At 50.4% G+C, this 27240-nt stretch overlaps 1 protein-coding gene across 7 annotated transcripts in view; it reads right to left on the reverse strand.

Moving 5' to 3' along the window:
- MVB12B (multivesicular body subunit 12B) overlaps positions 1–25954 on the reverse strand; it is a 211768-nt gene extending 185814 nt beyond the window's left edge. For 5 of the 7 annotated variants that reach the window (XR_011255491.1, XM_069582393.1, XM_069582392.1 and 2 more), the window contains exons 1-2: positions 25354–25954; positions 9072–9194 (exon numbers count right to left, since the gene is read on the reverse strand). Coding sequence is in view for 6 of the 7 variants with exons in the window: in XM_069582393.1 (XP_069438494.1) it covers positions 9072–9194; positions 25354–25437 (207 nt within the window). In the remaining variant the exon portion in view is untranslated. Of the gene's footprint in view, positions 1–9071; positions 9195–25017; positions 25221–25353 lie in introns of those variants that run through there. The other 2 variants (XM_069582396.1, XM_069582397.1) reach the window with 1 other exon arrangement.
- Between the last annotated feature and the right edge of the window lie 1286 nt (positions 25955–27240).

Below are 27240 nucleotides of genomic sequence, written 5' to 3' on the forward strand. Positions count from 1 at the left end.
ATGGAGAACAAATTAGTGGTTGTCAGTGGTTAAAGAGGAGTTAGTTAATTCCTAGAGAGGGAACACAATTTGATATGCAAACCAACCAATCCTGAGGCCATATGCCCACCTGCCCTCTTTTCTCAGGCTCCTTCAGTCTGAAACACTCTCTCCCTGCCCTAAATCACCCCAAGGCCAGCTATCTGACAACTAAGGCCACCCTGAAAGCCCAGAGCAAGCTGAAATTATGTAAACTAGACAATCCTAAATCTGCTTATGCTGCCTTGCCTTGCCTTCCCCACAGAAACCACAAAGGAGGCTCTTGCCCAGGCCTGCTCCTCCCTCCCTCTGCCTGCTGACCAACCCCTGGTGCCTCCCCGTGTGGCCCCCCATGGAGTGGATGGACCCCTCCTCTCAAACTGTGAGAATAAATTCTCCTTCCAGTGGCAGTGTTCTGCTGATCTGCTGGCCTCACCATACCCGAACAAAAATAAAATCCCGGGTAGTACATTTTGGAAGTGAAACGTTCTGTATTTTGACCGTATCCCTGTCCATATCCTGGTTATGATCCTCTACTAGAGTTTCCAAGATGTTACCACTGGGGGGAAACAGGTTAAAAACAAGCTCTCCCAATAGTATGTCTTACAAATGCATGTGAATCTATCTCAAAATTAAAAGTTTGCCTGAAAAAAAATGAAAGAAAGATTAAAGCAAATTCCTCTTCTTTCCCATTAATCCACTCTGTGAGGTTTCTTTGTCAGGAGCCTTTCTAAATGGGGAATAGGAGGTCGCAGCGAGCAGGATGGAGTGCCAGCACGCTGCAGTGGCCCCCAGGTCCTCTCTCCTTTCCCACTGATCCCACTATGGAACAAGTCATTAGCGAGAATAAAGTCTTTGGGTCAAAACCAAAATGCATACTTGGTTGGGGAGAGAAGCCTACAAGGAGGCAATTTAAGCCAGGATCTCTGACAGTCATCCTGACAATAGCAATGCTTGCCTTGCACACCCCTCCTGGAAGCCAGGCATGTGCGCATGTAAGTGGCCCTGCCCAGCCGCCTGGTGCAGCTCCACTGGCCAGGCACCCGGGAAGGTGCAGGGATGATGCTGTTACCGAAGCTGGCTAATCCAGACCACAGGAAACAAAGGCCCAAGGGCTGGCCATAAAGTCACCTTCTGTGTTTTCAGTGAATCTCAGTTTCATGTTAATTTCCCACAAAACAAAAGGGAGGAACACCTCGTGCCTTTTAGGAAAACTAGCTCTGGTTCTGAAAATGAACCAGCGTGTGGTGGGACTCGGATCTGCGGTCATTTCCGCCCTTGGGAGCAGGCCCTGGGTAGCGAAGTCACGTGGGACAGGAGGTGGGGAAAGTGGGAAGAGGCTGCCGCACCTGCTTCTGCATCTGCTTCATGGAGCCCGAGCTTCGGGGGCGGGGAGGAGGGCGTGGCCCCGAGGCTTGGGGTGGTCCTCCTGCCTGGCTCGGACCTCCCCACATCAGCTTTCTGGAGACTCACGTGATAGCTGTGCTCAGGTCGGACGTGTGATTATGTTCCATAGTTTCCACCTGATATCTATCATGTGCTTTTAATTAGACATCATGACCATCTTCGCATGCCTTTCACTGACTTTTTAAAGTTTCTTGAGCTGTATATAAAAATACCAATGTGCTTGAATTAGGCTTTAGCACTTGGCGAATTCTTTCTTTCTTTCTCCACTTTTGTAGGTTGAACTTCACTTGCAGGTTTAAACTCATCCTTCTCTATGGCACTAGACAACAGTCCACAGCCCCGGAGGGGGAGCTGACCTCTCTTAGCACCCCCTAAACCCCTCTCATTTGGCAGTTTAAACATCAGAATCTTTGAATAATTTCCCATTATTTAGGAAATCTCAAATATATAAACTATATAGGTCCAGCAGTTTATAAGAAATGTTTTGCTGTTTAATCAGTCCCAGAAATAAATGGGAGTGTTGAGAGAAAGGAAGTAGGAGAAGAGGAAGCACAGAAGAAATGGGAAGTAAAGACCCAGGGGAGGACGGGGCCACGCACAGCCCTCGGGGGCCCATTTGCTGGTCAGACGCCACGACCAAGGCTGGCTTCCCAGCACGCAGCCCTGGGAAGGACCAAGAATGACACAAACACAACCTCCTGGGACACCTTTGGTGGTCCACTGAGTAAGAATCTGCCTGCCAATGCGGGAGACACAGGTTCCATCTCTAGTCTGGGAAGATCCCACAAGCCAAGGGGCAGCTAAGCCAGTGCACCACAGCTACTGAGCCTGTGCTTTCAAGTCTGCGTCCCCCAACGAGAAGCCACCGCAATGAGAAGCCCACAGCCCACAACGAAGAGAAGCCCCGGCTCACCGCAACTAGCGCAAGCTGGCAGGCAACAAAGAAGGTCTAGCACAGCCAAAACATTCATTAATTTTAAAGACACATGACTTCCTGGGCTTTTCTCTGACCAGCCTCTGGACACCAAGTCCTCGGCTCCTCAGGGGCCTTGCTTCATCAGACAGCTATCACCGACAAAATACACTCAACACCTGCACACCATTAAACAAAGGCAAGAAGACTCCTGATCCCAAGGCATCCTCTAGCTGCCACCTTCCCTTCTTTAAGGCATCTATGCCCACACCTCCCACTTCAGGTGGACCCTTCAAGCCCACTGGCAGTCTTCTGAGCCACCACCAAGTTCATAAGCACCTTCTAGTAACTGAGCCCAATAGAAACAGTTCAGCCTCATTTTATTTACCCCTTACAGAGCTTTGACTAATACTGACCACCCCTTCTAGAAATACTCATTTCCCTCCCCCTCTCCACCCCCCGTCGTTTCTTACTAATTTTCCATCCACCTCTCTGGATGCTCAGCCCCAGCCCCCTGAGTGCCTCCTTCCCCTTACCCCTAACTGGTGATGCTGCAGTGGACTCAGACTGGAGTCTGAGATGACAGGACCATCTCCATGATGCCACAGGGTCTGCCATGTGATGATAACACTCAGACATCTCCCCGGACTTCAGACCTAGGGCTGCTCAACAACCCTACCCAGGTATCACACGAGCACCTCAAGCTCAGTGTGTCTAAAACTGAACCAACGGTCCCCCTCCACCCTCAATCTTCCTGGTTATCTATGTCCCCATCTCAACAGAGAGCATCAACATCCCCCCAGCTGCTCTGCAAGACACCCTTCGTGTCGCTCTGGTCCTTCCCTTTCTTCGCCTCTGCACCCATCTCCCAACGTTCAGCCTAAGTTTTTTCTGTGAAAGAATGTGCATTTGGGTCCCCAGGCCACATGTTCCCGAGTCCCTCCATTGTTCGTAGGTTAGGTTTCTACCCTCTCACCCTACACCAACACAGACCCTACAAACTGAGCCCCCTGACTCAATATCTATGCCCTCCAATCACTTCTCCTTCTACACACATCAAGGAAACTTTTAAAAACACAAATGCAAGAACCTTTTTCTTAAAGTCCCTAATGACTCCTACCGCCCTCAGAATAATGGCCAATGCCTTTGTGTCGCTTATAATCCTCTGGTGTGACCTGACCTCATCCACCCCCACTACCTCATCTCTCACCTTTCCCCTTTCACATCATGGAAGCCCTCCCAGGATACTGGAATTCCCGGGGCTTCTGCACAATAGTAGGGGGTCAACAAACACGTGAGAAGCAATAAACGCATAACATCAGGAAAAGCCTCACCAAGGAGCTTTCAAACTGGGCTCTGAAGGATGAGAAAAATTTTATCCAAAAAGGTGGGAGCACAGGAATTTTGAAAATATGGGCCAAGTGGGTTCAAGGGTTTGATGGTACAAAGTTGCTCCTTATTGGGAACCCTCCTACACTGTTGGTGGGAATGCAAACTAGTACAGCCACTATGGAGAACAGTGTGGAGATTCCTTAAAAAATTGCAAATAGAACTACCTTATGACCCAGCAATCCCACTTCTGGGCATACACACCGAGGAAACCAGAATTGAAAGAGACACATGTACCCCAATGTTCATCGCAGCACTGTTTATAATAGCCAGGACATGGAAACAACCTAGATGTCCATCAGCAGATGAATGGATAAGAAAGCTGTGGTACATATACACAATGGAGTATTACTCAGCCGTTAAAAAGAATTCATTTGAATCAGTTCTGATGAGATGGATGAAACTGGAGCCGATTATACAGAGTGAAGTAAGCCAGAAAGAAAAACACCAATACAGTATACTAACACATATATATGGAATTTAGGAAGATGGCAATGACGACCCTGTATGCAAGACAGGGAAAGAGACACAGATGTGTATAACGGACTTTTGGACTCAGAGGGAGAGGGAGAGGGTGGGATGATTTGGGAGAATGACATTCTAACATGTATACTATCATGTGAATTGAATCGCCAGTCTATGTCTGACGCAGGATGCAGCATGCTTGGGGCTGGTGCATGGGGATGACCCAGAGAGATGTTATGGGGAGGGAGGTGGGAGGGGGGTTCATGTTTGGGAATGCATGTAGGAATTAAAGATTTTGAAATTTAAAAAATAAAAAACTAAAAGAAGGAAAAAAAAAAAAGTTGCTCCTTATTCCAAATGTGAGAAACTAGAGGTTTGATGAGGTTGGAGGAGGAGAAAGTAGAAGGAAGTGAGACTGGAAGACACGTGTGCCAAGTTAAAGGATTTGGGTATCTGTCCTCTCTCTGGTTGTCTGAGAGGAGGATGCTCTTCGGGAGAAGATCCATGGCCACCACTTACTGCTTACTGCCCAGGCCCTCACCCCCGGAGGTCTGCCTGGACTTACTGGTGACGGGAAACTGGACACAGAGTCTGAAGGGAGGGGGACTTGATCAATTCATCCCCCAGCCCCCAAACTTCACTTTACTCAACACTTGCTTGAGTGAGAACAGAAACCTAAAATGTAACAACATTTTTCGAAAACAATAGGCAACACTTACCAAGTTTAAAATGTGAACACTCTGACCCAGTAATTTCAACCTATTATTCTATGGCACTAATAGGATGGCCATGCCAAAATACAGACACAAGGGTGTTGTTTATTGCATTAAAAACAAAAATGGGAACAAATTCAATATTCTCCAATATTGAACTATTAGCCAAATTTTGGCGTGCATGTGTGCTAAGTCACTTCAGTCCTGTCGACTCTTTGTGACACTATGGACTATAACCTGCCAGGCTCTTCTGTCCAGGAGATTCTCCAGGCAAGAATACTGGAGCGGGTTGCCATGCCCTTCTCCAGGAGAATCTTCCCAACCCAGGGACTGAACCCACTCCTCTTATGTCTCCTGTATTGGCAGGCAGCTTCTTTACTGCTAGCACCACCTAGGAAATGGCCAAACAATAAACACGCATTATTAAGAGGAGCTGATACTTCTATATAGACTGATATCGAGCTCAGCCCACAATAAAATTTTTAAGTTATGAGTGTATAAATGGTACCATCTCATTTGTATTTTTTAAAAACCCACAAACACATACACACATCCCCTGAGACTTTCTAAACTCTAAATCAGGACACGTCAAAAATTAACAGGAAAAGCTAGTACAGCCCTTCCTGAGTTAGACTTGTGGGGTCCATAGGTACATATTATTTAAGAATGACTTAACTTAGACCAGCAGTTCTCAAAGTGCGGCCCCTGAACCAGCAGCATCAACATCAGTGGGCAATCGGTTAGAATGCAAGCTCTCAGCCCCACCCCAGACCTACTGCAGCAGGAATCCGGGGTGTGGGGTTCTCCAGAGGACTGAGGCCCTCCAAAGCGTGAGAACCCCCGACCTGGGCGTCTGGGAACAGTCTTTGAACTAGGTGATAAACTGTCACTTCTGGGTCACTATGCCACCAAGACTCCCATTTGCACACAGGGCTTCTTAGGAAGGGAAGGACGGAGCTCTTAGAGCACAGCGAAGAAAAAGACCAAAAAAATCTCCAAGTCTCTGGGAGGCCAAGACTCAGTCTGGCTGGGCCCCCACACCTGGCAGTTCTAAACGCTGCTGTCAGAACGAAGGTAGCCAGGAGAGGGCAGAGGCTGGGCACGGAGGGGCCAGCGGACAGACCTGGGCCTTGGCAGCAATGTTCTACATCTGAGCCTGTGGCTGCCGGGCAGGAAAAGGAGGCTATTTCAGAGGCAGCTGCAGAAACAGGGACGGTAAACTGAGAAGTTTAGCAAGTGATCTCCAGCCCCTACCTGAGGAACCATCCCCTGACTGGCAGACAAGTTGTCAAATTCAATTTTCATAAACAAACACGTGGCATCTTTTACTTCAAGCAGCACCAGGGCCTCTGCTCATTTTAAAATGGTTGTGCCACTGAGGGTCAGCGGTCCATCTGGCGTCCACTCTCGGGTCTGTGTGTCACGGTACTTAGCGTGCTCTGAGTGCACAGAGGGATTAGGCCTCCAGCACATGCTGGAGAGGCCCCGGCCATAGTCCACAGCACAGCCTCCTTCGGCCACTGCACTTCTGTCTCGGCATCTCTGCAGCCTGGCCACCGCCAAAAGCCTGGCACTTCAGTTCAGATGTCAACCTCCCACTAAACTCTGGATAAAGGGAAGCGGGGTGTCCTCCCCATCCCCCTTGAACTCAGGGTCAGACCTCTGAGGAGGCAGATGCTTGTCTGAGAAGAGTCTGGCGGTCAGCACAAAGACAGAACTCCTGCATCTCTCCCCGGAAGGGCTTTCGGAGAAGCTTGGACACTCAGTCTTGGCGTGTGGAGGCTGGGTAATTGCCGAGCTGACCCTCTGGAGCCTCCTGGCCTGCTCACCTTTCACGATGATGCCTGGTGCGGCCCCACCGCGAAATGTGCTTATTAATCTCACTCATTTGACACCGCGCTCTTCTGCCCTGAGCTCGACGTTAGGAGAAAATGATAGGGATAGATTCTGCTCCTGTCAGACTCACCAAGACTTTCAGAAAACCAGACTATCAAAGGCCATCTGCCGCCCACTCGCCCGGCATTCACAGTGACCCCAAAGGGGCCAGCAGAATGTTAAAGACACAGATCCATACGAGGGAACAGCCAGAAGACCCAGGTTTCCACCTCCCCCCAGCCCTGCCCCCCACCCGGAGAGTCACCCTGGAGACGGTCCTCCCAGAGACAGGCACGCACCAAGCCCCTGCCCTGATTCACGACGCGCTGCTTCATATCTAATTCATCAAAAGACACTTGGGCTTCTCAAATAAGGAACATTTTTATTAGCTTCCCCAAGAGTTTTATGGCACAAAGCCATACCTAATGATTCTATTTTATGGCAAGTTATACATTCAAACAGTGCTTTGAAGTCAGGCAGCAGGTACGACTCAAATCTTTGTCAAAAAAAAAAAAAAGATTCCCCCATTCGTTCACTTTAAAAATGTTTATAAGCTTTCCAGCAGCTGGGAAAGTGATGTGGAGGATTGTAACAGGCTCCCCCTTCCTCACATGGGAGCCAGCGTGGGCTGACGCGACAGGCACTATTCACCACGGGGCTGATGTTGCCTGCCTGCCCCCTCTGCCTGGGGACTTGTGCAAGTCTGAACACGTTTTTGGCTGTCACACCTTGGGGGTTGGGGCTGTCGGCATCAAGTAGGAAGAGGCCAGGGATGCTGTCCCCGCCATGCACGAGACCGCCCCACCACATACTACTATCTGATCACCTGGCCCAAGATGTCAGTAATACCAAGGGTGAGAAACCCTGCCTTAGGGCTTCTTCTGGACTAGGCGAGGCATGCCCCTCCCAACTCACACCTCACATCAGACACTGATTCTATCACTGTGCCAGGTTTTCAGTGCTGACGCATGAGACTTATATTCTTTTACTCTTCTGTATTCTGGGTATACATTTTCAATGAGCAAGAATAAAACGTCATCCCAGACAAAACCAGTTCAGTTCAGTTCAGTCTCTCAGTCGTGTCCGACTCTTTGCAAACCCATGAACCGCAGCACGCCAGGCCTCCCTGTCCATCACCAACTCCCGGAGTCCCCCCAAACCCATGTCCATTGTGTCAGTGATGCCATCCAACCATCTCATCCTCATCAAACAAAATAAGGAAAGTGAAAAATAAGGCCACTTAGGGGCTTCCCTGGTGGCTCAGTGGTAAAGAATCCACCGGCCAATGCATGAGACACAGGTTCGAGCCCTGATCCGGGAAGATCCCACATGCCACGGGGCAACTAAGCCTACGTGCCACGGCCACTGAAGCCCACATGCCCCAGAGCCTGTGCCCTGCTATAAGCGAAGCCATACAGTGAGACGCCCTCGCACCACAGCTAGAGAGTAGCCCCCGCTCACCGTAACTAGGGAAAAGCCTTCACACAGCAATGAAGATCGAGCACAACCAAAAATAAATATAGATAATGATAATTTTTAAAAAGTCCACTTTAGAAGTTCAGAACACATGACAATAGTCACTGTTAACTAAAGCCTCCCAATAGTTCCTCTGCACATTTTAAGCCCCACCCAAGTTGGAATTTATCTACTGAAAAAACAATATAATTAATCCGAGTCATTGGTACTACTGAACATCAGCACAGACGTGTGCTGAAAAGCAAAGCGAATTGTCTACTAAATTGTGGTGATGCGGTCATCCACTCCCAGGCGCTGGGCCTCCATTCCTTCCCTTCTCGGAGCTTGTGTTCTCCTGATCAGCACAGTGGACGGAAGGCAACTTGCCCTCCCACCCTCCAGGGAATTGTGAGAGCCAGCTGAGTTCATGGGTGGGAAAAACTGCTTTGTAAACTGTAAGAAGCTATATAAACGCATGTCAATATATTTTTAGCATTTATACAAGACAATCTGTGACAACCAAGGGTCTTTCAGATGCTTAGATTCTTTTCACGAAATGTCACAACTAAAAAGGACTTTGGAAATCAACTAATTCAATCCCTTAATTTTACAGAATGTGAAGATGACCATCACAGAGGTCAAGCGACCCAGCTAAGGCCAAGCAACAGCCCAGATGGGCTCAGGTCCAGCCAGGACACTCCCCACACCTTGCCGCTGGTGATGCTTTCCCTTCCTGTTTAAGTTCTTAGAGTGCAGAAACACATCTTACACACAACGTTCAGAGGGTCTTGAACAAAGGAAACAAATATTTGCCAAATCAGTGAATCTTGACTCACCACATCGTAGCCTGTCGGGGCTCGGTTCCGAGAAGCCACCACCCCGACTCCTGTGATGGGATCCATTGACGTCTCTGGCAAGGCTTCCGAAAGGTCTTTGACTTCAGGCATGGTGGCTTGCTCCTGATTCCAAAAAGGAAAAAGAAAGCGCAAAATTCAAATGGAGCATTTAAAGTGAGCAATACAAAGTCTCAAACAGAACGAGAATCCTGGGGCAAATATCCGGAACTTAGCTTGGACCAGCTAAGGGAGCCCTGGCTTTACCTGACCCTTTTCTTAGATCAAGAATTCACGCAGGGATTTCCCTGGTGGTCCCTGGTGGCTCAGAGGTTAAAGCGTCTGCCTCCAATGCGGGAGACCCGGGTTCGATCCCTGGGTTGGGAAGCCCGGGTTTGATCCGTGGGTTGGTAAGATCCCCTGGAGAAGGAAATGGTAACCCACTCCAGTATTTTTGCCTGGAGAATCCCATGGACGGAGGAGCCTGGTAGTCCACAGGGTGGCAAAGAGTCAGACACGACTGAGCGACTTCACTTACTCACTCACTCACTCCAGTGCCTAAGACTCTGCGCTCCCAAAGCCAGGAGGCCTGGGTTCGATCCCTGGTCGGGGAACTAGATCCCACATGCCACAACTAAGAGTTCGAATGCTTCAACAAAGATCAAAGATCCCATGTGCCCCAGCTAAGACCTGGCACAGCCAAATACATAAACAAATATTCTATTAAAAAAAAAAGAGAGAATTCAAGTCATCTCCAGCCCCTGCTTTTCTCAAGTTAGTTTTGAACACTCTCCCATCCTGCTGTCTGACTTCCGGACAGATACCAGCAGCTTCTCTGAGGATAAATCAGACATGGTTAAATCTAGCAACACCTTCCATCTCTCCCCTTCACAGCATCTTCCGGCAGAATAACAGCCCTCCAAATCCACAGCCATGACTACATCCAAGGGTGGGCTGTTGGGGGGACAGAGCTTTGTGAACACATAGAGGAAAGTGCTCTCGCCATGGAGGACACAGCAAGGCAATGGAGTCCAGGCTCCATGACTTACAGCTGGTGAGCAGGCAAGCAAAGGTTCAGGACACTGACAGCTGCAGAGCTGCTGTGAGAACTAAGGGAATCCCGTAAACGAAGGGCCTGGAGAGGTTCCCTGGCACACAGTAGGCCCTCAATGAAATGCAGACGAGAAGGGTAAGTGAGGGACACAAGGATCCAGTGTAATTGGCCAGAAACGTGGTTACTGCTGTTTCCAAGAGGACTGGTGGGTCCCTTTGTTGTGTTTAATCCTAGGGTCATGTGGACACTTACTCAAAGCTAAACACTAACAATGACTGTAATTCTTGTCGGACACTGGGAGAAAGGGAGGGAAATGAAATTATTATTCTGCTGCTGCCTGCCTCCTGATGCGACCGGAGGAGACCAGCAGAATATAGAGAGCACTGGGTCTGGGCAGCTCGAGTGGCAGTGCACCAGAAAGCATATAAAATGGTAACACCTTACGCAAATGGCTTCTAGAGCTTTTTCAAAGGACCAGCAGTGGAAAACAGCAAGTTAAATTCTACCTCCTTCCGCAGTGATTACATTCCACTGGCTGTAGGTCTGTCAGATCTCTCAAGGCTGGTTACTGCTGCTAAAGCAAACCAAACACTCTTGTCTAACTAGGCAGCCAGTAGGAATATTGTAAGTTCTCAGCCTAGAATCAGAAAAGGCAGAGGACGTTAAAAATGACTACAGCGTCCTCCATAGAAACCACCAGAGGGCTGTATGCAAGTCACCATGTAATCAGCATTCCCTGGAACCCACAAAAGGCTCCGGAAACAGGCCCGTCAGTGCCAGGGAGCTAATTTCCCGATCAAGGCTAGGAAGCGCCTGGCAGCAGCCACAGTCTCAGCTTCTGTTTATGACAAAAGCCAAACTAAGTTAAACCTTACTTAATTCTACTGAAAATAAGCTTCTGCAAGTAAAGGGCAGGGGGGGCAGGACACCACACCGAATCACTGAATCATTTTCTATTTTAAGATCTCATTTACCAGGCAGGTTTATCTGCATAAAGCACAGGACTCAATGCTTCCTGCACACAGTAGGCACTAAGTGAATATTTACTGAATGAATCCGCAGGGATGCCCCCAATCAGGAAGGTTTAGGATTCACTCTCTGCACCAGCGGAATCCAAAGCAAACCCTGATCAAAAAGTACTTCATTTGGAAAACTCGGTATTCTTGGTTAACATGGAAATAACATCGCTGCCGTTAGCAAAATACTGGTATACCTGCTGTTGGTTACCGAAATGCTTTGCAATTAACAACTCATTAACAGAAGGCACTGAATTCTGCCAGTGCTAAAATATCATGCTGTGAATTTAATAAAGAGCATGAGACGTAAGTTTTATTATTATTAAGATAGTGCTGCCTCTACTATCTGAGGTGGGGGTTGGGGAGCATGGGAATAAATAAGAAATATTTTATACGCTGAGAGATGCCCCATCCTCGGGTCACTGCATCCCGGTCCAGGTACCAACCACCCTCCTCTGCTCTGCAGCGCGAGCAAGTTGCAGGAGCAGGGAAGGCTGACGCCGCTGCTCCCACAATGCACCGGGCAGCCGGGCACCGGGCCCCAAGATGGCTGCGGGCAGCCTCCTGAGCAGACAAAGGAGCCGGCCGGCGGGCGGTGGGCCTGCAGGCTGGGAGGATGCGGCGGGCAGGGCATTTGCACTGAGCATCTCAGATGCAAGCCTCCCCCCCTCACACACACCCCCCCCAGTGGCAGTGCCCTGGGGGATCCAGCAGCCTTTGTGAAATACAGACAAATGACTCCTCGCTGGGGCGGCGGAGGAAAGCGCCACCACCAGCAAAGGAAGCTTTTAATGAGAAACGCCCAAGATATCCATGGCAGAGGCAATCACTCAGAGCCGCTTGCCCTGAATTACATATTTTCTGACTGCAAATTACTCTTAACAGCGTCTCTACCGTCACTTCAATTGACCTTCCTCACAAAAGGCCATTTATTAACTAGCACTCGGCGCTCCCTGGGCTGCGCGGAACCTCCGGCCCGAAGGGTATGGCACCGCAGCGGCCGCGGCTGCCCGGGTCACAAGCCAGGCCTCGGCGAAGGGGAGAAGAGGCCATTAATGGGGTGGGGGTGGGGGTGGGGGTGGGTAGCTGCAGAGCAGAGCTTCCTGGGGAGAGGGGCGGGGGGGGGGGGGGGGTTAAGACCACCATTAACCTGTCTGGCAAGACGCTGACGCTGGGCTGAAGCAGAAAATGCCAGGCGTGCTTGCAACAACGGGCGTCTTCCTCAGCTCTCTTTGCCCAGCCTAGCATCCACCTCCAGCTCCAAATTCTAGCTGCACACAGAAAGCATTAACACACCTCCCCGCATCTGAGCAGTGCCCTGCAATTACCAAAAAAGCTTTCTCCAAAAAAGCTCACACCAAACCTAGGAAGGGGACTGGAGCATATTAATCCCTGTTTTAGAGAAAAGAAACAGAGGCCTGGAGTTCTCAGATGCCGTGGGCTGGCAGAAGGCAGAGCCCCAGGGGCCTCCGACCCTCCCTCCCCAATCTGGTGTACTTTCCACACACTGGGCAGAGAGAGACCCAACTTCCCATCCCATACCTGATCAAGAAAGTGCTCTCAGCACCAATTATATTTTAAAATGCCAAAGCTCTCCTTTCTCTAGCAGTAATCCAGTAAGTGAAGCGAGGGGGAGAAAAGTATTGAGAGAGAAAAGTAACATGGGATTAATTTTTCTCACACCTCAGTTTCCAGACGCAACATTTCCCTCATAAATAATTTACAGCAATAAAAATGAGCTAAGGCCATGTTTGTGTAGGACAGAGGTAAATTTAGGCCTAATGAGGGAGACCCGCGTGCTGCACAGGAGGGAACAGGGTGATGTACAGCATGGTGTGAACACAACAGCACACGGGTGGGGGGGCCTCCATTACCAACTGCAAGTTGCAGGGCCAACGGAGTTGGGGGCAGGGGATGGGGGAAACTTCTACTGCCCAGGCTGTGGCTGCAAGGAGGGTCCCTAGAGGAAAAGCCAAAAGTTCACTCGATGTTTTAGATGACAAGATAACAGAGACTGAGATTTCTGAGAACTCTAGAAAGGAGCCAACCTGAAGCTAAGTGGATTTTCAGGAAATGTTAGGGGAGGAATGACGATGGTAGCAGCACCTGGGAGTCATGTCTGATCTCGGGCAGGGTCGGAAGAGTAGAGAGTACCCTGGCAGCACTGACCTTGACCTAGTCCTCCTAGCTTAATCTCACAGGTCGTTTGGTCCCTGTCTATCCCGAGACAGGGATCAAGACCATCCCCATGGAAAAGAAATGCAAAAAAGCAAAATGGCTGTCTGGGGAGGCCTTACAAATAGCTGTGAAAAGAAGAGAAGTGAAAAGCAAAGGAGAAAAGGAAAGATATAAACATCTGAATGCAGAGTTCTAAAGAATAGCAAGGAGAGATAAGAAAGCCTTCTTCAGCAATCAATGCAAAGAAATACAGGAAAACAACAGAATGGGAAAGACTAGAGATCTCTTCAAGAAAATTAGAGATACCAAGGGAACATTTCATGCAAAGCTGGGCTCAATAAAGGACAGAAATGGTATGGACCTAACAGAAGCAGAAAATATTAAGAACAGGTGGCAAGAATACACAGAAGAACTGTATAAAAAAGATCTTCACGACCCGGATAATCACGATGGTGTGATCACTCATCTAGAGCCAGACATCCTGGAATGTGAAGTGGGCCTTAGAAAGCATCACTACAAACAAAGCTAGTGGAGGTGATGGAATTCCAGGGGAGCTATTTCAAATCCTGAAAGATGATGCTGTGAAAGTGCTGCACTCAATATGCCAGCAAATTTGGAAAACTCAGCAGTGGCCACAGGACTGGAAAAGGTCAGTTTTCATTCCAATCCCAAAGAAAGGCAATGCCAAAGAATGCTCAAACTACTGAACAGTTGCACTCATCTCACACGCTAGTAAAGTAATGCTCAAAATTCTCCAAGCCAGGCTTGAGCAATACAGGAACCGAGAACTTCCTGATGTTCAAGCTGGTTTTAGAAAAGACAGAGGAACCAGAGATCAAATTGCCAACATGCTCTGGATCATCGAAAAGCAAGAGAGTTCCAGAAAAACATCTATTTCTGCTTTATTGACTATGCCAAAGCATTTGACTGTGTGGATCACAATAAACTGTGCAAAATTCTGAAAGAGACGGGAATACCAGACCACCTGACCTGCCTCTTGAGAAATCTGTATGCAGGTCAGGAAGCAACAGTTAGAACTGGACATGGAACAACAGACTGGTTCCAAAAAGGAAAAGGAGTACGTCAAGGCTGTATATTGTCACCCTGCTTATTTAACTTCTATGCAGAGTACATCATGAGAAACGCTGGACTGGAAGAAACACAAGCTGGAATCAAGATTGCTGGGAGAAATATCAATAACCTCAGATACGCAGATGACATCACCCTTATGGCAGAAAGTGAAGAGGAACTAAAAAGCCTCTTGATGAAAGTGAAAGTGGAGAGTGAAAAAGTTGGCTTAAAGCTCAACATTCAGAAAACAAAGATCATGGCATCTGGTCCCATCACTTCATGGGAAATAGATGGGGAAACAGTAGAAATAGTGTCAGACTTTATTTTGGGGGGGCTCCAAAATCACTGCAGATGGTGATTGCAGCCATGAAATTAAAAGACGCTTAGTCCTTGGAAGAAATGTTATGACCAACCTAGATAGCATATTCAAAAGCAGAGACATTACTTTGCCAACAAAGGTCTGTCTAATCAAGGCTATGGTTTTTCCTGTGGTCATGTATGGATGTGAGAGTTGGACTGTGAAGAAGGCTGAGCGCCAAAGAATTGATGCTTTTGAACTGTGGTGTTGGAGAAGATTCTTGAGGGTCCCTTGGACTGCAAGGAGATCCAGCCAGTCCATTCTGAAGGAGATCAGCCCTGGGAATTTCTTTGGAAGGAATGATCCTGAAGCTGAAACTCCAATACTTTGGCCACCTCATGCGAAGAGTTGACTCATTGCAAAAGATTCTGATGCTGGGAGGAATTGGGGGCAGGAGGAGAAGGGGACGACCGAGGATGAGATGGCTGGATGGCATCACGGACTCGATGGACGTGAGTCTGAGTGAACTCCGGGAGATGGTGCTGGACAGGGAGACCCGGCGTGCTGCGATTCATGGGGTCGCAAAGAGTCGGACACGACTGAGCGACTGAACTGAACTATCCCGAGCGTGCAGCCAGCCTCACTGAGATCATCGCCAAGGCTGGGGGCTACAGAGCCTCATTCTGGGCAGCTGTGCCTGTCTCTGTCCTGAGAGGATTTCTCCACAAGGCAAGGGGAGAAAGACAGCAGGCAGGAGGATGAGAGTATGTGTGTGTGTGGTACATCCTGGGACTGAGGGACTGGATGGGGCCAGTTAGGGTGAGGTGTGTTTTCCAGGCCAGCAGGATTTTTTCCAGCCGTGCTCAATAAGTTCCATCCAACGACACTGGGTAAGACAAGAGCTTCCTACATGTGCAGCAAACAGTGCCTGGGGGAGGCCCCAGCCCCCCGGCACAGCAGCACCTCACCAAGGCTGTCACCCCAGGTTCACAGAGAAATGAACTTTAACTATAAAGCCCCTTCACACAGACAGCACACGGCTCCCTTGTAGCTGATCAAAGAATTACTAGGACAGTGTGCTTAATCCCTAAAAGTCAGCAGTGCTGGGCTTAACTGATGCTGAACATTGTTTCAGAATCAAAGGCGTGCCTCCCGGCCGCAGTCTGGGAGAAAACTAAGCTACTGAATCACAGTTGAAAACTCAGGGGAACTTTGATATCATCTCTGTTTAATTTCCCCGGCCCTGTGAGCCTGGGGTTTATCTCGTTTTATCAACTCCTGTACTGAAATCAAAACCCAACTAACAGAGCTCAGGCCTCTCTCCACCGAGGCCCCTCCAGCAGCAGGGTAGGGCATGAGCCGAGGAGTTTAAAGCACTTTGGGGGTGGGGGGAGGCAACAACTGCCGGAGGGCAGTGGATGCTGCCTTCAAAGGAGGCACAGCAGGATCCCAGGGCAAGGAAGGAAGACCAGCTCAGAAGCGGAGCCTGTGCTGCCCACCAGGGCTGAAGGTGGGACTCACACACAGCTTTGGAGGAGAGTAATATCAAAGTATTGAGGGGCAGGGCAGGTTAGATAGGGCTACTGGGATTGAAGTGACAAAACCAGTGGGTTAATTAAGTCTCTACAGAAGGATGAACTTGTGATCGGATTGTCTGAAATCCAAAGTCAAGGGCAGAAAAGACGTAAACTGTCTGCCCACATCTACCAGCTTGCAGAGCTGGGGAAAAGCAGTGGATGAATATTTCACTCCCCACGGCAAACGACCGAAAAGCAGAACCTCCCTGCGGAAAAGCTGCAGCCTGGCGTGGAGCAGCTCTCTGCCTGCTTCCCAGCAGCTCAGTGGTGCCGGCGGGCTGCAGGAACCCCTGCTCATCTCTGTTACCCCATAACTACCAGTTCCTTCCTGCTAACAAATCTTAAGCAGGGGACAGAAGGACAGGGAGGAGGCTAGGCTTCACCCACGTGCCCACAACACACACAAATACAGAAACCCAGCCACCACAGGCAGCCATGGCGCGTGCAGAGCCCTACCTCCTCAGGAGACTGCAGGCTAAGGTCAGGGTCCACGCAGCACCCAGGCAAACCCCAGCCGGCTCTGCGCACCACCCACAGGGATCGCGCACACAGGCTAAGAGGCGGCCACTGTGGAACCTCAGGATAGCCTCCTGGTGCCTCCTGTACTTTGGCCTGGACATTTGATCCAAGTGACCAGTCAGAAACCAAATCGTTCTGACAAATGCTGTCGAGTACGATCTGGTGGCAACAGGCCACAGGCTGCTGGGAAGGCTGCTAAGATACTGGGGAATGAAAGCAAGAATTTTCCTAAGCTCCCCTGGATCACAAAGAACTTTCCAGCCAGGGAACTAACAATGGCAAGCACTTCCTTTTTTTTTTTTCCCAGTAAAAGTCTGTTACTTCTAATAGAAGAATCTGGTGTACAAATGCATCCACCCCATCAGACCTCTGCTTAGACTGGCATTAACCATTTGATAGCCAAACAGATTTATCATAAACCATGTGAGGTGGGCCTAGGGTTTGAGTGGCTGCAGCACAGTGCAGTGCTGGATCCCAGAATACACTCTCCCAAAATAAATCCGGATCAAGTTCTACAGCACGGCTGTGGCCAAAGGCCTGCCCCTACAGGCCCGGCTCTGCAAAACTAGGGAGCCTGGTGCTGGGGAGGAGGGGGCATTCTCCAGGACTCTGTGAGCCCCACCTCAACCTGCTCACAGTTACTGCAGATGAAGGTCATCCCTACCCACTCCCATCAAGTCTTAGTACCATAGTGGCCCCTGGAGAGAAGGCAGAAGGTGGACCCCCATGGAAGGCAGACGCCCTACAAATGAAACCATCCCAGGAGGCCCCAAGAGCCAGCTGGCCGTTTGCCTAATATTCAGTGACAGGAAACCGTCACAGCCTTGGCTTGATGGCCACAGTGTCTGCTGAGTAAAAATGCTAACATGTCACCTCGACATGGACAAATGGGCCCTGGGGCCAGAATCGTCAGAACACCTGGCTTCAGGTCAGTAGACACCCCGCCTCATCACCACCCGCACTCTTGACTTTCACATGGGCCTTAAGAGTTTCTTTGGTCATATGATCATTCTACCTGTGTGTGCTAATGACTTCCAAATTACCTCCAAGGCTGGGATTTTTCTCCTAAGACTCAGATGTGTATCTGGTGCCCTGCTGGCTACTGTCACCTGCGTGTCCCATTGATACCTTCAACCTGGCTGACCTCGCCATCCTCCCTCTGAGGCATCTCCACATCCCTAGTACCGAACAGGACCTGGTACATAACAGTCAGCCCACAAATGTTTGTAAAAAGCTCTTGTGCTGAGCATGGAGCAGTGACGAAGATGAAAAGCCTGACATTCTCGAACTCTAGCGTGCTTGAGTCACCTAGAGAATTCACGAAAAGAGAGTCCTACACCCACTCCCCGAGATGCTGACTCGGTGCCTGAAAAGCTGCATTTCTAACAAGATCCAGGTAGATGCTGAAACAGCTGGTCCACAGTCCAAAGTCTGAGAACAAAGCAGTAGGAACTCATCGGATATTTGACGAAGGAAGGAAATTGAGGCGGGCAGGGAAGAAGGAGCCTAAAGGTCATCATCCCTGGGGAGCATCCTCAGAGTAAGTCCTTCAGTCTCTCCCTCCCTAACACAGGTTGCCCAAGAGCACCCAGTCCCTCCCCTATGGCACCCACCCCACCATTCAAACTCTGAGTCACATCTCCTATTCACCCCAAACCTTCCCCAATGCCCAGCCAGACAGATGCTGTCACTAAGAATCCTGATGTTGTCCAAGGACATGACCTTACCACATGGGCACACACACACACACACACACACACGTAAAGAAACACAGTCTTGCCTCTCAGAAGGTTTCAACACTTTCCCAAGCAGAGCGTTAGTTGTTCAAAGGTATATGTCCATCATAGTACTTAGTCTATAGTGAATACTCAATAAATTTGCATCATCAATAAATAGACTATGGATAAATGGGTGGACGGATGGGAGGATGGATAAATGAAGTCCCTGTCCTGCTCTCAAAACTGTCTGTGTTCCATTGGACTAAGGAGGCATGTAAAGCAGCAGGAGCAATGGTGAGTGTGCCCCGCTGGGGTTACTGATGCCTGGTGCAGGACAAACACCACAACTCCAGGGCCGAGCCACCTGCCAAGCAAGGGAGGTGGGACCTCAGTACTCTGGGCGGTTCCAGAAGTGGGTCTGCCCTAGATCCAGCGAGTGGGCTGGATGAGGACCTGGCCGGGGGCTCCGTGAAGACTCCCTGCGGAGTTTGTAAAACCTACAGCTATCCCCCAGGTTCTGATCTGATTGGTCTGGGCTGGGGCAGAGGCCGGATAATGCACTGCCCAGGTGCAGCAGCACTGTGCTGGCTGACACAGTGACAGGTAAGTCATGGCTACTGCCCATGGGGCTCACAGGCTAGAGGGAATGTCCTCAAAGAAAGGAACTGTAAATGAAGGGGACACTCCTTTCTGCCGGGGGCAGGGGTGGGGGCTGGCCTTCCTGAATGATAGCAGGCACAGAGCGCTGCAAGGAGTGTGGGGAGAGCACAGGGCAACAGCGGTGGCATGAAGGGCCGGGCTGTCTGGGAAACTGAGGAGCAAGGGGCTTTGAAACAAGCTTATGAAATGCTAAACAGACAAAACCAGTCCAAACCTGTCTGCGCTTCTCTGCTCCTTCCAAGATCCAAGTAAGGATGAGGGTCTACAGGAAGGAGCACCCTAGTAGTCGGAAGGGAGATTCCCCAGTCTTGGGTTCCCATTTCCTCTCCTGAAGCTGAACGCTTCTCAAGCCATCGCCACTTCCTGCAGACCCAGCAGGGCCTCTACGCTGTTAGCTCAGGGGAGCGCGGGGTGGTAAAGTAGAAGAATAGGAAAGGTGTGGGCTTTGGACTCAGAGGAACCAGGGCTTGAGCTGTAACTCTGACACAGCTGTGTGATCACAGGCAGGCAAACTGAACTGGGCCTAAGTTTCCACTCCTATAAACCTGTAACAACGCATGATATTTTCTTTACAGAGTATATAAAGAACTTGTAGAACTTCCATCAAAAGAAACAAAAGAATGGGAGAAAATATTTGCAAACCATGTATATCTGATAGGAGGTTAAAAATCCAGGCTTCCTTGGAGGTCCAATGGTTAAGAATCTACCTTGCAATGCACACTTCCCTGATAGCTCAGTTGGTAAAGAATCTGCCTGCAATGCCGGAGACCCCAGTTTGATTCCTGGATAGGGAAGATCCCCTGGAGAAGGGATAGGCTACCCTCTCCAGTATTCTTGGGCTTCCCTTGTGGTTCAGCTGGTGAAGAATCTGCCCACAATGCAGGAGACTTGGGTTTGATCCCTGGGTTGGGAAGATCCCCTGGAGGAGGAAAAGGCTACCCACTCCAGTATTCTGGCCTAGAGAAGCTCAAACGGTAAAGAATCTGCGTGCCATGCAGGAGACCAGGGTTTGATTCCTCGGTTGGGAAGTTTCTCTGGAGAAGGGAATGGCAATCCACTCCAGTATTCTTGTCTGGAGAATTCTATGGACAGAGAAGCCTGGTGGGCTACAGTCCGTAGGGTTGCAAAGAGTCGGACACGACTGAGCAACAACACACACACACACACACACACACACACACACAGAGTCCATGGGGTTGCAAAGAGTTGGACATGACTGAGCAACTTTCACTTTGCAATGTGGGGCATATGGGTTTGATCCCTGGTCTGGGAAGATCCCACATGCCAAGGGGCAACTAAGCCCGTGCATCACAATTATTGAGCCTGTGCTCTAGAACCTGTGCTCAGCAACAAGAGAAGCCGCCCAAATGAGAAGTCCATACACGGAAACTGGAGAAAGTCTACATGCAGCAATGAAGACCCAGTGCTGCCAAACATAAACGAAAGAAAAACAAACAAACAAAATATATGGGAGCTTAAAACCCAAGTCTACAAAGAACTCCTACAACAGAGCAATAACAAAAAGCAAATAACTTGATGAAAAAAAAAGGGGGAAAGGACTTGAAAAGGCTTTTCTCCAAGGGAGATATACAAATGTCCAAAAAGCATCTGAAAAGATGTTCAGTGTTACTACTCATTAGGGAGATGCAAACCAAAACCACAGTGAGATATCATCTCAGACCCATGAGGACAGCTGCTGTGCTGTGCTTAGTCGCTTAATCGTGTCCGGCTCTAAGCCGCCCCATGGACTGCAGCCCACCAGTCTCCTCTGTCCATGGGGATTCTCCAGGCAAGAATACTGGAAGGGGATGCTATGCCTTCCAGACGGTTACTAGCAAATTAGTATAGTTGAGGATGCGCAAAAATTGGAAACCTGGGGCACTCTCGGTGGAAAAGGAAATGCAGCAACTATGGAAAACAGTATGGCGATTCCTCAAAAAATTAAAAGTAGAATGACTACTGCTGCTGCTGCTAAGTCGCTTCAGTCGTGTCCGACTCTGTGCGACCCCATAGACAGCAGCCCACCAGGCTCCCCAGTCCCTGGGATTCTCCAGGCAAGAACACTGCAGTGGGTTGCCATTTCCTTCTCCAATGCATGAAAATGAAACGTGAAAGTGAAGTCGCTCAGTCATGTCCGACCCTCAGCGACTCCATGGACTGCAGCCTTCCAGGCTCCTCCATCCATGGGATTTTCCAGGCAAGAGTACTGGAGTGGGGTGCCATTGCCTTCTCCGAGAATGACTACGTGATCTGGTAATTCCACTTCTAGATATATACCCAAAAGAACTGGATATAGAGTCTCGAAGAGATATTTGTATGTGTACGTTCACACCAGTATTATTCACGATAGCCAAAAGGTGGAAGTAACCCAAGTGTCCACAGACAGATAAATGGATAAGTAAAATGGGGTCTTTACAAAAAATGGAGTACTGTTGTTAAAAGGGAGGAAATTCTGACACATGCTACAGTGTGGATGAACACTGAAGTTGTTATACTAAGTGAAATAAGACAGTCACAAAAAGACAAATACTACATGATTCCATTTATATGAGGTACTCACAGTAGTCAAATTCATAGAAAGTAGAATGGTGGTTGCCAGATGCTGGAGGAGGAGAGAATGGGAGCTCCATAATGAGCACTGACAGCCCTCCAACAATGCAGGAGTTAGGAACACCAACTCTCCGAGTCGTCAGAAATCTGAATATACCTTATAGGTGGCCCTCCAAATTCACGGTCCCTCCCATACTGGGGATTCAACTCACTGGGGAAGGTGTAGTACTGCAACAGTTATTATTGAAAAAATCCCATGTGTAAGTGGACCTGCACAGTTCATACGCATGTTGTTCAAGAGTCAACTGTACAGAGTTTCAGTTCTGCAAAATTAAACAGTTCTAGCGGTTAGCTGCACAACAACATGAATGGACTTAATGCCACCAATGCATTAGGTAGCAAATTAGGATGGCAAATTTTATTTTGTGTGTTTCACCATATTTTTAAAAAGCATCTGTAATGGTGGTCCTCAAATTTCAGTAAGCATTAAGTACAACCTAAGATTCTTGTTCAACAGGCAGATTCTGGGGTCCCTTCCCCAGATATTCTGATTCAAAGTCTGGGTTTGAGGCCTTGGGATCTGCATTTCAATAAACATCCTGGGGATATTTAGCTCATTAAGAATTCATTTATTTCTCTCTTCTAAAGGATCCAAGGGTATTCTTTTGAACATTTTCCTGGGCTGATCAGTACCTGAAAAAAAAAAAATGTGTGTGTGTGTGTGTGTGTGTGTGTGTGTGTGTGTAGAACAATCCCATAGCCACAGGCCCAACAAGATGGCCCTCCAGTTTTCAGGGGAGTCTGAGCTGCTACAAAGCTCAAGTATGTGACCCCTCGGCTCTGAGCCCACAGGCCTCTCACATTTCAGCCTACACAAGCTCTGCATCTCACCAAAAGTGTGTCGTGTAAACCAACGCTTACCCACAGGATGTCCCCAGCAAGGAGGTAATGTCAAGCACACCTTGCCTCCCAAGCAGCAGGGAAGAAGAGATCTGAGGCAGGCAACCCCACTGCAAACAGTGCAGACAACTCAGGGAAACCACAATCCCCAGTGGCGGCCCAGTGAGCAGGAGGCCAAGGAGAGCCAGTGGAGCCAGGCACCACAGGCCAGGGAGAGCCTCAGATAGAGCCAGGACAGCCTGCAGAAAGGCAGCTCATTCAGGGAACCCAGGCCTCCCCTCCCACAACCCAATGAGCAAACAAGACCCTGCTCACTCAGCCGCAGCCAACTAAACGCGGTGTTCTCAGCCCATCACATCCAGCCATGTAGTCATTTGTTATCTTCATCATCATAACAGCACCTTTGACATTTCCCATGCTTGACTCCGACACCATCATTGCTTTTCAGTGTGGCAAGGACACCGTGCTCTGAGCACAAGGCATGGAGCACTTTCAACCTGCTATGGCAGCGGGGCCCAGGACGCTTGGATTCAGACGTTCCCCTCCCCAGCCCCCACTCACCCCTTCCAAGGCCCTGAGAGCAGATCACAATGTGTTCACGTGGTTGTGTGGTTTTGTAAAATGTACGGCAAGATATTCTTGCATTGTTTTTTCTGCCAGCTCCTTCCACCCACAACAAATTGTCAAAATGTCAGACCCACAAAACTAGGGTCTTAGACCCCTAGTTAATTGACTAGGGGTTAGGGTTAGACCTCACTTAAATTTAGTGAGGATCCCCCCACCCCCCCCACAGTGTCACACATATTCACATACCTTAGCTCGTTCAGCCTTACAGGGTAGGTTTTATGCTTAGGTCTCTTTAATAAATAAGCAAATGGGGATTCTGAAAGGCCCCATGAGGTTCCATGACTTGCCTAGGGTTACCTAGGTTCCAGGAGGTATCCCGAGATTCCAAGCCCAGCGTTTTTCTACTCCCATCCTTTCCTAGTGGCCCTCAATACAACCACTAACAGAGAAGCACACTAAAAAAATTGAAGCTACTCTTCTGATTAACCAGTTAACAAACCCTGAATACTAACCACTAATTTTTACTGACCACTTGCCCTGTGGCAGGCACGGAGTTGAGCATTGCTCCTGTTATATTTCTCTTACTTCTTACTATAATCCTATGAGATAGACATTATCATGAGCCTCACTCTACAGATGAGGAAACTGAGGCTCAGAAAAGTTCACTAATTTGCATAAGAACACACAATAAGGAGAGCCAAGGCATAAGCTGAGGTCTAATTCTGACGTCCTCGCATTTAATCATGGTGTACTCTTCCATCTAGAAGTGGGGGAAAAGCCCACCAGTGGGAAGGAGGCAAAGCAGAGAAATGCCTTTAGCATAAATCAGGAGTGTGGCCTAAAAGCTAGAAGGAAGGAATGAAAAATGTGGATCAGAGAAGGTGATTCTGGGCTCAAGCGAACCAGTAATTGCTATGTCAATTGCTTTGCACAGGTCTTGGTGCCCAGGTCCCAAAAGAGGCCCCATCTCTCAGAGGCCCCATTTAAATATTCTGTGCAAGGCACAACATCTTGAAATAGCCAGTTCAATTTCCCGCAAGCAAGAAAGATGTCACCTGTCTCCTGTGCTAACTTTCTGAGTACGCTGAGTTTTTGAGTTAGTCTCGGCTTCCACTGAGCTTATCTCCTAACTTTTCTAAGGTTTTCTGGTGCAGCTGATAATATTTTCTTGCCCTGTTAAAATGAGATGAGATCCAGCCAGCTGTCCAGAAATGTACAATGAGATTATATTGAGAAGGAACCACCAGAGACAAAGGCCCCTAAAGAGATTCTAGCTTGCTGTCTGCTTTGTGGCAGAAAGCTGAGTGGGGGCTGGCTCATGGGTGGGGGCAGGGAGCAGAGAAGGGGCAACAGCCACTCCCTTTTTGCCCTTCAGTGGGCCTTCCTCTGGGCCAGGCTGAAGAGGCTGTGGAGGGGTAGAGAATACAAGAGTCATTTTTAATGGCTGGGAAAGACTGATGATTTAGGAAGAGTTGTGTGTTGGTAACAAAGGACAAAGATGCTCATGGGTCTGCCTTCTTCACTTGGCCCCTGCCCCGGAGCCTCATTTGCACTGCCCCATAGGGTGACTATCAACAGGCTCACTACCCTTCGAGGATGGTACTCTGGGTCCTGGGTGCCTCGACCAGCACGTCACCTTGCAGACAGGTGCCCTGGAGTTTGGCTGTCCTCTCTGCTCTGCTCAGGTCACAGATGAGGCCGCAGATCATGCCCAAGGCTCAGGTGCAATCTGCTCGGCACCCACGTGACCACAGAGAGTGGACCCCAGGCCCCGCCAGTGAAACGACGGTCCGGGTCTGCGCAGGTGGCCGCCGCGCCCTGGCACAGGTGGGCCGCCTCACCTTTCACCGGACGGACGTGGCTCTCGGCGACTTCACATGCCCCGGCCCGGGGGGTCGCTGCTCGCCCCCGGGTCTCCGCGCTATCCGCCCGCCTGCCGGCTGCAAGGCCAAGCCAGGACGCGAAGCCGCGGCGCGCGCAGGGCCGAGCAGAGGCCGCCGGGCCTTTCCCCGCGGCTGGCCGGGCACGGAGCCCGCAAGGCCTCGGCGCAGCCCGGCTCCGCCCGCCCGCCCGCCCCTCGGCCCGGGTTCCGCGCCCGCCCGCCCGTTCCCCGAAGGAGCAGGGCCGGCTCGGCCGAGCCTCCGCGGCACCCGGCCCGCCCGCCCCTCTCACTTAACTGTTCCCCGCTGGGGCGGCGGCGGCGGCGGCGGCTGCGGCGGTGGCGGGTCCCGGCTCCGTCTCACGCAGAAGCAGCTTCTCATCGCCCGGGCGGCGCGGAAGGGGCCGGGCCCGGGGCCCAGGCGGCGGGGCCGGCAGCTCGAGCGCGAGCCTCACCGGGGAGCGGCGGCGGCGGCAGGGGCGGGGCGCGGCCTGGCGGCGGCGGCGGCGACAACTGCGGCGGCGGCTCCCTCCGCGGGCCGCGGCGGCAGGCCGGGCTCCGGGCCTCCCGGCTCTGGCTCTGGCTCCGGGGGAGGCGCCGGGCGCCTGAGGCTGGCTCGGGCGGGAGGAGGGAGCGGGAGCCCTCGCGTCCGGAGCCCGCGCCGCCGCCCGGTCGGCACCCCGCCTCCCCCTCCGGCCTCCCCCACGGCCTGGCCCGTTAGCCCGGGGAGGGCCCTGGTGCCGCCGACCCGGCCTCTCAGAGTCCGCAACGGCCCCCCGGCGCAGCCCAGACCCGAAGGAGCCCCGGGCCTCTTGGAGCCTGGGCCCCGATGTCCCCCTCCCCCAGGCTGGCCTCTTCCAGGGACCCGCAGCCCCCTCTGCTCTCCTAGGCCTCACTATATCTCTATACCCTAGACCAGTCCTTACATCCCTGGAAGCCCCCAGGCCTCTTGGAACCTGAGATAAACGTTACACACCCACACACACCCAGCACACACCCACATGCCTCTTGTAGGGACAGGGACACACACACACACACACACACACATACACACACACACGCCTCTTTCAGGGACACCCAGCCCTCTTATGCTTTTCCGGAAGCCCCCAGGCCTCTTGGAACCTGGGATAAACGTTACACACCCACACACACCCACATGCCTCTTGCAGGGACAGGGACACACACACCCACATGCCTCTTGCAGGGACACCCAGCCTCTTGAAATCTGGGATAAACGTTACACACCCACACACACCTCACACACACCCACATGCCTCTTGCAGGGACAGGGACACACTCACATACACACATACACCTTTTGCAGGGACACTCAGCCCTCCTATGCTTTACGGGACCCCCCCACCAGACCAATCTTTCAGCTCAGCTCACTTGGGTTCAGGAGACCCCACTGCCCAGCTGACCCAACACAAGCTTAGCCTGGCCGCAGTCCCCAGTGCCAATACAGGCCTCTCAAACTGACCCCAAATTCCTAGCATTATCTGTCTCCCTCTTATGCTACCCACAGAGGTCCAAAGCAAGGACTGTGAGGCTGGCTTGCTGCTGCTGCTAAGTTGCTTCAGTCGTGTCTGACTCTGTGCGACCCCATAGACGGCTGCCCACCAGGCTCCCCCGTCCCTGGGGTTCTCTAGGCAAGAATACTGGAGTGGGTTGCCATTTCCTTCTCCAATGCATGAAAGTGAAAAGTCAAAGTGAAGTCGCTCAGTCGTGTCCGACTCTTAGCGACCCCATGGACTGCAGCCTACTAAGCTCCTCCGTCCATGGCTTAGGGGAAGTATTTAAAAGTTTGAGCTCATCTATGGCCCTACAGTACTTGGGAAATGTACAAGCCAGAGGATAAAATGGAACTGGATGAGGAGAGGGATCCAGAGCTTGGCCTTCAGCTAGAGTGGCTAGTCAGTGGTGCCAGCTGTGCACCCTTAACCGAAAATGCCCCACACATCCCCAGCAAGGCACTCAGAGGCAGTGCCAGCATGCTGTTTGTTAGAGATGAGGACCATGCAGGCCTGATTAGTATCAATTTGCTAATGTCTCAAGTCTAATTTCCACACATTCTTAGGCTTTTCTAAAATAGCTGTTTGATCCTTTAAAAAAAAAAAAAAGAAAAAGTTGTTCCGAAGAACTGATTGTTGAGGAAAATGTCCTATGGGGAAGCCTTCCTAGTGTG

Source organism: Ovis canadensis, chromosome 3 (genome assembly GCF_042477335.2).
Source record: "Ovis canadensis isolate MfBH-ARS-UI-01 breed Bighorn chromosome 3, ARS-UI_OviCan_v2, whole genome shotgun sequence".
NCBI classification, from domain to species: Eukaryota; Metazoa; Chordata; class Mammalia; order Artiodactyla; family Bovidae; genus Ovis; species Ovis canadensis.